Source organism: Urtica dioica, chromosome 1, assembly GCF_054948205.1.
Source record: "Urtica dioica subsp. dioica isolate 48M chromosome 1, U.dioica_male_clone48M_v1_H2, whole genome shotgun sequence".
In the NCBI taxonomy this organism is placed as follows: Eukaryota; Viridiplantae; Streptophyta; class Magnoliopsida; order Rosales; family Urticaceae; genus Urtica; species Urtica dioica.
Window position 1 is genome coordinate 16,651,762 of NC_142756.1, and position 9,404 is coordinate 16,661,165.

A 9,404-nucleotide genomic window follows, 5' to 3' on the forward strand; every position below is an offset into this window, starting at 1 on the left:
CGCTGCTGATAATATCAAAACATATACACTTAGCCATATATAAATATTAACGATTTTGATTGTGCAGTTGAAATTGACATGAAGAGCAAAGCAGCGCCAATAAGACCAATGCCAACATGATAAAGATGAATTCATTCTATCACGTCTCTTCACTTTATTGCCACCCCTCAAATATTGGCTGTTTCTCGAAACCCTTTTGGTTTTTTCTCATCTCTATTTTGAAAAATTCCAATATATATATATATATATATATATATATATATATATATATATATATATATATATATTTATGAGAGAGAGAATTACAAATCAATACGAACACTCAATTTTTTTGGACCACTGCCTCTCCCGGGGCCTAATTTTCTAGCCTGGGAATATTACTAACCATTAATTGGGGCTAAATAAATTGTGTCTAAAACACAACTTGATGATTGTGCGTATGTGGCTAGAATTTCATTCTAATCCTTTGTTTACATCATTTTTTGTTTTTATTATTAAGACTTATTTGTATTTCTATCATTTTCATCATGTTATTTTTAACTCATTTCGGTGCGTTTTCGTTTCTCTCAAAAGAGAAATCTTTCGATTAAACATTGTTTTCAAGAAATTTAGATACAAGTTAAATTATCGCTAGTGTCCACATTTCTATGACTTAAATAAATGTATTATAATAGACGGAGAGAAGATAATATATTAAAAAAATTACAGTTTAAGTTTATGTAATAGTTATATTTTATAATCTCATAAAACACGAGATATATTAAAAAAAAAAAAATTGTGTCTATTTTGAACAAAATTACATAATAAAAATTCGAAAAATGAGCATGTAGAAATAAATCAATAAAATAATATAGAATGGTGAGTTGTACGTGCTGCGTGGCACAATAGATCTTCTCCCTCTTTTTTCTCGTTATTTTTTATTTTTATGAGATCCTCTCTTACATGTGTAAGATTTTGGTCGATCTTTATCTCTTTGCATACGAAGATGAATGTTAGAAGAGAAGATAAGCATTGATTTAACCGACCATATATCATCAATGATTGCTCTCACTTTATAGGCAGCAAATTAATTTTGTGGGATCTCATTTGACCAACAATCATTTAGGAGTAGAAACATATTGTTACCGAGTAAAGAATGTCAATCATAAGGAATGGAAAAAAGTGATTATGTTAAAAACCAAAAACTAAAAAAGTGATTCTGTTAAAAACCAAAAACTATGGGCTAATACTTTTCTGTTAAGATTCTGCTCTATGTTACATGCCTACTAGTTAGCTATAATCTTAAATAGGGAAATTGAAGCTATCAAATTCAGATATAAGGTTTTAAATTTGCAACTATAATTTTAAATTATATCTTTTTATTGTTACGAATATAGATTAATTAAGTAAAGAATTCTTATCACTTAATTAGGTTTATGATTTTTTTAGTTTACTTCATTAAGTCGTAAACTTTTGTAAATTAAAGAAATTTTAAGTTAATGGAAAAAATAGCCTCCACCAACTAAATAACTTAATATCTCTAAAAAGAAAAAAGGAGATTAGGTATTCATAGATGTTTGTATTCTTGAAAATTATTATTTACCGGAATTTGATTTTACCAACAGCTTCCATCTCGAGTCTGTCAAATTTATTTTTAAGATACTATTATTTTAATCATACTATTTAATCTTTTATTTTGTGTTATATACACATCTCACTTATTCGCTGTTATTCTATAATTCTCGTGGGCATCTCACTTTTTTTTTTCTCTTCACAAGAATGTAATGATATTATCATATAATAACTTTAATTCAAGACATGTAAAAATAGATGCAAAATTATAATAGTGTAACTGCATAAATTATAAATTAAACTTGATAAATAGAAACTGCTCACTAATTGACATGAGATATATCAAAGAGTTCAATAATATGTATTTCCTTTAGAATACAGACCCCTAATTTATAAATAAACCTCCATTAACAAAAATATACCAAAATTTATAAATTAATATTTTTATATACATCCAGACATTCTATTTTATTATGAAGTCGTGATTTTTGGTATGTTTTATGTATTTATGTAAAGTATTCCATAGTTTATAAGAAAATTTCTTATCCCACTTTCTTTTTACTTTTCTACCTATATTTTTGTATCCTTTGGTCATGTTTATTTTTAAAAGAATATAATTGTAATCAATAAATTTACAATTAATTGAGTAACTAAGCTATCAAAATTTAGAGATTCGCTAAATAGCCAGCATTTTTATAATTTCAAGTAAGTAACCATTATGGTGATGTGACATTATTTTGGATGTTTTTAACATTCAATTTATGTCATTGGAGTATGATAGTTGTTTACAATTATTAACGATTATTTACAATTATTAATATTTTTTTTTGTTTTGTTAATGACATCTCGTAACCATTTACTTATAATTTACCAAAAATTGATTATATGGAAAATTTGAATTTTCATATGACTATATATCTAGAGAGCTCTCGTTCTTTGTTTTTTTCCCCTTAAAGTCAATTTAGTTTTATTAAATATATAACTAATTAAAAGATAAAAATAAAAAATAAAAAAAAAGTTGATTATAAATATATATATATATATATATATATATATATATATATATATATATATATATAATATGCCATGCACGGGCATGGAGATAGAACTAGTAAAAAAAAAATATGAAAACGAAAAATCAACCTTTTTAAAGGCGACAAAATAGTAAATTTTCAGTCCATAATCCAGATAGACTAGAATCATGCTCTATTTCTTATTAATCCTCTGATATGCATTTAATTAAAAATACTAGCTCCTTATTCTATAATGAATTTAAAAACACCCCACCCGACCAAAAAAAATCCAGAATCTTCCACGTACACTGCACTAAAATGATTAAAGAAAACTAGAAAGTTACTTCCCTTTGTCCGGTTGATGTGCGACCGATTATATTTCATAGTGCAATTTGGCTTAGAGCAGCGAATAAGGAATTACTAATTAGACACGTAATAGCTAGATTAGGCAGGTGATTAGAAGCATTAATTATGAGGTACTCTGTACTAGTCCATTATCAAATATTAATCTGTTCAAATCTAGAAATGAATTTTAGCTTTTAAAAAAATAAAAATAAAATAACAAAAAATCTAGAAAAGGGTTTGATTACATGCCAAGCCAGAGTGTAAAGTTTGGATTCCCATGTTCAGGCCTCAATTATATGACACCCGTGGCAAGACAATACCAATAATATCTTCCGTATAATTTTTGGCACTGCTATGACATATGCTTATTATTATTCCTTATCACCATATAATAATTGTATATGAATGACAAAGAGTACCATATAAACAGACACATAATAAACTGTATAGTAAATTGTTTACCACATGGTTGCCTTGAAACCAAAAGCATATCAAATTCAGTTCAGAATACGTACCAGAGAAACCATAAAGTCCGTAACTTTTTTTTTCATATTTTAATAGTGTGTTTTTGGATGATTAAACGAACGCGGCGTAAACATCAATTCTACTCGGTCCATAATTATTTAACTATTTGATTTTTCTGGGGGTTGCTAATTTAGTCGGACAACTACAATTGGAGGGGTTTTCCCATCAATCTCACATGACACAATTCAAAACAGTCCAAATGTCAAGAAATAGTTGGCTTAATAATAGAAGAGAGAGAGAAGCCAAAATGAGTAAGCTATTGTGTTGCTCTCACAGAGTCTGTTGTTTTGGATTGCTGAGGGATACGATTTACAAAGTCACAGAAACCACACAAGAAAGTGTAAGAGCTCAAAAATCATATAAATAAAAGCCGGTCATTCTTCACCACTAGAAACTCTTGTGGAGGCTAAAAAAACACAGCCAAAACTCATTCACCAATCTCTTCCTCTTATAAAACAGACACTCCTTCCATTCTCCAACCTCGTCTGCATTTCCACATTCTCATCACAAACCACACAAAGAGACTTAACTACTTCCATATCTGGATATCCGTACATAAAAGCACTAGCTTCTCTTCACTCTCATACTACCCAATCCAACAGAAAACATGGTAAGAAGCTAACCCCCTTTTTTTTTCTTTGTATAGACAAAGCCTACTGTTTATTTGTTTATGTCTGAATGTGTAGTTTTCCTCACTTGGCTTCTTTGTTGTCAAACATTGACAGGTTTTGGTCTCATCACATGGCGATAAAGATGGCGGCTTGGATTCGCAGGTGTTTGACTACAAGGGTAACCCTGCCGACAAGTCAAAGACCGGTCGGTGGCTCGGAGCCGGCCTCGCGTTAGGTGATTGTTTTATCTTCTTTTTATTATTATTATTATGATAAAGTAAAATGCTAATGCTGATATAACGGGTTCAGGCGTAGAACTCTCCGAGCGGGTATGTGTGATGGGCATATCGATGAACCTGGTGACGTACTTGGTCGGAGATTTGCACATCTCGTCGGCGAAATCTGCGAACATTGTCACCAACTTCATGGGGACTCTCAACCTCCTCGGCCTTTTGGGAGGATTCTTGGCAGACGCGAAGCTCGGTCGATACCGAACAGTCGCTATCTCTGCGATCATAGCAGCCGTGGTAAGTCTCGCTTCGCTTTCTTCCTCTTTAGAAAAACAAAACTGAAAAAAGAAACTGATGATACGTTCCGTGGTCGGTTGAGAACAGGGCGTTATTTTGCTGACACTTGCCACGATCATCCCGAGCATGAGACCCCCGGCGTGTAGCAACTTCAGGAATCTGCACCACGAGTGCATCGAGGCCAACGGGAATCAGCTGATCCTTCTCTACGCGGCGCTGTACACGATAGCGCTCGGCGGCGGAGGGATTAAGTCCAACGTTTCGGGCTTCGGGTCGGACCAGTTCGACGTGAGCGACCCCAAGGAAGAGAAAGCCATGGTGTTCTTCTTCAACCGGTTCTACTTCTGCATCAGCCTCGGGTCGCTCTTCGCGGTGATCGTGCTGGTTTACGTGCAGGACAACGTGGGGAGAGGCTGGGGCTACGGGATATCGGCCGGGACGATGGTCCTCGCCGTTCTCATCATGCTCGGAGGCACATCGGTGTACCGCTACAAGAAGGCGAGAGGAAGTCCTCTTACAGTCATTTGGAGAGTTATATTCCTCGCTTGGAAGAAGAGAACCGTCACTTATCCTTCTCACCCTAGCCTCTTGAACAAGTACCACGAAGCCACCGTCCCACACACCGAGAAGTTCAAGTAAGCCTCAATTACTCGACAGTCTCTCTCTCTCTCTCTCTCTCTCTCTCTCTCTCTCTCTCTCTCTCTCTCTCTCTCTCTCTATTCATTTGACAATGGTTTTATGTGGTGAATCCGCAGGTGTCTCGACAAAGCCGCGGTGGTCGACAACTACGCGACCACGGACGGAGAGAAGAACAACCACTGGATCGTATCGACGGTGACCCAAGTCGAAGAAGTGAAGATGGTGTTGAAGCTCATCCCCATCTGGTCGACCTGCATCCTCTTCTGGACGGTCTACTCTCAGATCGGGACGTTCACGATCGAGCAAGCCACGTTCATGAACCGGGACATCGGCTCGTTCAACGTCCCCGCCGGGTCGATGTCCGCTTTCCTCTTCATCTCGATCCTCCTCTTCACGTCCCTGAACGAGAAGATCTTTGTCCCGCTCGCCGGGAGGCTCACCGGAAACCCCCAGGGGATGACGAGCCTCCAGAGGATCGGGATCGGCCTTGTGCTCGCCGTCGTAGCCATGGCCGCCGCCGCGATGGTCGAGAAGATGAGGCGGGAATCGGCGGTCCACGATGGAACCGTGATAAGCGCGTTCTGGCTCGTCCCACAGTTCTTCTTGGTGGGCGCTGGAGAGGCCTTCGCGTACGTCGGCCAGCTCGAGTTCTTCATCAGAGAGGCACCGGAGCGAATGAAGTCTATGAGCACCGGGTTATTCCTCAGCACGCTCTCAATGGGCTTTTTCGTCAGCAGTTTGTTGGTCTCCCTCGTCGACAAGGTCACCCACAAAGCTTGGCTCCGGAGCAACTTAAACAAAGGAATGTTGGAGAATTTCTATTGGGTCCTCTCCGTGCTCGGGGTCTTGAACTTCGTCATCTTTCTCGTTTTCGCTTCCAAACATCAGTACAAGAACCAAAACTTCCTTTGCCCCGAAGGCGACATCGAAAAGGAGCTCAAGAGCTCGAACGACGCCGGACACAAGACGGAAGAAAAGATAACCATCGAGACAATGGGTGGACCCTAAAAAAGCAAGCTTTATTTTTTTGTTCTTATTTTTCTAAGGGATTGGTAGTGTTTGTATCTTCTTGTATGGCCTTAATGGCTATGGAGACGTGGTATTTGTCTTGGCCTGGGTACAAGAGGGAAAGACAAAAAGAAAAGAAAAAAAAAATAGTATATGTTCATATGTTCCCACGTGATTTTGTATCAGTGCATTAATGCCATGATGAGAGTATAAATTCAATATATTTTCACAAAGCTGCTTTTCTTTTAAGCTACTCAAACAAACACCTTAACCAACTTATAAAAGGTAAAATATATATCATGGCACTTGGTTCGGATACAAAAACTTTATTGTCGCCGAACTGCAAAGCAGTACTGAATGTGCCTGGAATAAAAAAAAATACACTATTCAAGGTTTTCTGATTCTTGGAGGGACTCTAAGAGCTGACCTCTGAAGGATTACCCACTGAAGAAGGGCCGTGAGTAATGACCAACGGTGGCCGCAGAGCTTCATGATTTGCTTTGTTTTCGTTCCGGGCCTTGAACATCTCTTCTGTCTCGATAACAACTAATCTCTTCACCTGAAAATTCCAGAAGAAGGAAAAAAAGAAGAAGATAAAACACGCTGAATAGCCATACGACAAGATGAGAAGTTCAATTCAATTCGATTCAATTAAATCGGAACCTGAAGGAGCATTCCGCGGAGCGTAGGAGTATTGTGTCGCATAACGGTTCGGTTGGTTTTTGTGAGACGCAACGCTTCTATGGTACGCCTGTGGGTCTTCCTCGTTCCGGGCATTCCTCTCACCAGCGTTATGTATATGTTTCGGCTCCAAGCGATCGGGACTGCCGATTTGAACGCGTTGAAGCCACTCATCTCTGCAAATCTAAACACGCCAAAACGTCTGTCTAAGCATTGGAAAAAAAAAAAATTAAAAAAAATTAAAAAAAATTAAAAAAAATTAAAAAAAATTAAAAAAAAATTAAAAAAAATTAAAAAAATAATTAAAGAAACCATGTACTTTTATTTAGAGTAACTGGAATTTACAATGATGAGAGAGCCCGGGAATTCCCCATAAGAACTAGACCGAACGCCCACAAACACGAGTCCATTCCACAGGAAACACCCAAACACAAAAAAGCACAAAACAAAAGCCATATGTATATATAGCTCTTTATTCAAGAAATATGATGCGATGAAGCACATAACTTTCAGAGCCAGAGAGCTTGAAATGAAGTTGTTACGGAAGGAAAGTAAGTAAAATCAACCGTCAACGAGACTTTACTTACCATAAAAAAAAAAGCAGAACGGTTCTTGATGACCATCGGGGATTATTTCTGGAAATTGAATATAAAATCACTAGAGCTAGGGCTAGCTATATATATACATACACTAAACACTAAGCGACAAGAGTCCCTCCGACTATTCAAGTCTCAATAATAAATTTGGGAACCAAGGAGTGCATAAAATGACAGTTGATGAAATCCATAGACTGAGGAAAAAAAGAGGTTTTGTTGGTCGTCTCTTGATATTTCTAACAATCCAAGCTGAAAAGAAGAAAAAATGAGCTTGATTGAATTCTGTTTCTTCTTTATACGACTCGGCAATAGCTCTTGAAAACATGCAATAGAAACACATACACAAGGTTTTAAAAAACGTTAAAAACGTACGTACTGAGGCGTTGAAACAGTAAAACGCCCGGAAACCACCTCAGAAACGTACAGTTTAGGTCTGGAAAATGACTTTGCTTGAACACCACTTTGCAGATTTGGACTTGTTATAAAGACTTTTTCCTTTTCATTTACTTCTATGCAGTTTCAACTAAGAAAAACGCAACCCTAAACTTCTAAGTCAAAACCCAGGAAAAAATCCCCCAAAATCCAAATACACGAACAAAAACCATCATCTAAGCCCTAAAATCAGGGACCTTGGAATGCTGTACCTGGTATATCTTGATTAGACTTTGCCAGAAACGGAATTTGAATTTTAGACGATTTCAAATTACATAAACTAAGAACAACAAAAATTACTCCCGAGTAAAAAACATATCGATTATATATTTTCGAAATGAAATGGGGAATTCAATCAATACAAATAAAAAAAAAAACAAAATAAAAACTGAAAGTAAGAGTTTGAACATCACCTGGTGGCCGTGACGATGAGACGGCGCGATACGGTGGAAGAAGGCGAGACGGCGAGCAATTGGGAGCGACGGCTAGCGGGTTTTCTAATTGTACAGGTCTTACAGGTTTTTATATTTATGAATTTATATATATATATATATATATATATATATATATATATTATATTTAATAATAGAGAAATTGCTCCATTTACCACTAATTTTATAACATTTTCTCATTTTCCACCAAAAGATTAATTTGGCCCAAAATGTCACCGAGATGTCAACATTGTTGACATAGTTGATGGTATTTTAGGACAAATTAGTCTTTTGATGAAAAGTGGGAAAATTTTATGAAATTGGTGGCAAATGAGACAATTTCTCTTAATTATATTCGGAGTTAGTAGATATAGACTAAGGTTTGGAGGTTCCTGATTTACGAAAATATCAATAAGACGGTAGCAAATCGAACGAAAAAAATGTAAAAAAAGACAATCGATTTATTGTTTTCCATAAAAAAAAATCGACAACTATATTTAATATAAACATATATTTTTCAATTTTTAAACATATGTAAAGAAAATACATCGTGTATATAACTTTTTTTTTAATAGAAACTTATATATATAATATTTTATAAATGCGCTACTAATGTAAATATATATATATATACACGTAAATATTGTATCATTTTTATTTTTATAGATTTTTAACATCAACTTTTATTTTTTGTCTTATATAAAATAGCATACCTATAATAATAATAATGATAATAAACTAAACTAACACAAGCACAACGTGAATCAAGTCGATAGCACTCCAAATATGGAGTAGCGTGTCTCGCGTTCGAATTTTGGAAACCGGATATAATTTTCTTTTTAAGCGAATGAGCAAAAAAACGACAATAAAAAAGCGACAACAAAATAGTAAATGACAAACGAAAAATGACGGCGAAACAAAAATGATGTGGAGTTCATCTTCTTGATTGAGCGAAGTAATGCATATATTAAAAGAGATCTCATTTTTTTAGTATAAATACTTATAAATAATGGTGAATTATGTATGTTGTGAAGGATTTTTCCTT

The 9,404-nt window shown here is 35.5% G+C and overlaps 2 protein-coding genes across 4 annotated transcripts; one reads left to right on the forward strand and one right to left on the reverse strand.

Annotated features, from left to right (window-relative positions):
- The first annotated feature begins 3,667 nt into the window (after positions 1-3,667).
- Positions 3,668-6,452, forward strand: LOC149407547 (Major facilitator superfamily protein). Its single transcript, XM_089614355.1, has 5 exons — positions 3,668-4,044; positions 4,160-4,280; positions 4,355-4,572; positions 4,660-5,207; positions 5,328-6,452. Exons 1-5 carry the CDS (start codon positions 4,042-4,044, stop codon positions 6,217-6,219), a joined length of 1,782 nt encoding a protein of 593 aa, XP_089470481.1. The 5' UTR covers positions 3,668-4,041; the 3' UTR covers positions 6,220-6,452.
- Positions 6,453-6,495: 43 nt separating this feature from the next.
- Positions 6,496-8,459, reverse strand: LOC149407548 (ribosomal protein L30 family protein). 3 transcript variants are annotated; one of them, XM_089614362.1, is made up of 3 exons: positions 8,342-8,459; positions 6,883-7,084; positions 6,496-6,778 (listed from the first exon to the last, which is right to left on the reverse strand). In XM_089614362.1, the coding sequence occupies exons 2-3, from the start codon at positions 7,072-7,074 to the stop codon at positions 6,635-6,637; spliced, it is 336 nt and encodes a 111-aa protein (XP_089470488.1). In that variant the 5' UTR covers positions 7,075-7,084; positions 8,342-8,459; the 3' UTR covers positions 6,496-6,634. The 3 variants fall into 3 exon arrangements, with proteins under 3 accessions (XP_089470488.1, XP_089470495.1, XP_089470491.1); XM_089614369.1 differs by having other exon boundaries at positions 6,883-7,076; positions 8,342-8,452; XM_089614365.1 differs by having other exon boundaries at positions 6,883-7,102; positions 8,342-8,448.
- Positions 8,460-9,404: the final 945 nt, after the last annotated feature.

Coding starts and splice junctions, on each gene's coding strand:
- LOC149407547 (XM_089614355.1), top strand. Junction 4,281..4,354: donor CGGAGCCGGCCTCGCGTTAG/GTGATTGTTTTA, acceptor TAACGGGTTCAG/GCGTAGAACTCTCCGAGCGG. Junction 5,208..5,327: donor CCACACACCGAGAAGTTCAA/GTAAGCCTCAAT, acceptor GTGAATCCGCAG/GTGTCTCGACAAAGCCGCGG.
- LOC149407548 (XM_089614362.1), bottom strand. CDS start 7,074: ATGAGTGGCTTCAACGCGTTCAAATCGGCAGTCCCGATCGCTTGGAGC. Junction 6,779..6,882: donor TCCGCGGAATGCTCCTTCAG/GTTCCGATTTAA, acceptor TGGAATTTTCAG/GTGAAGAGATTAGTTGTTAT.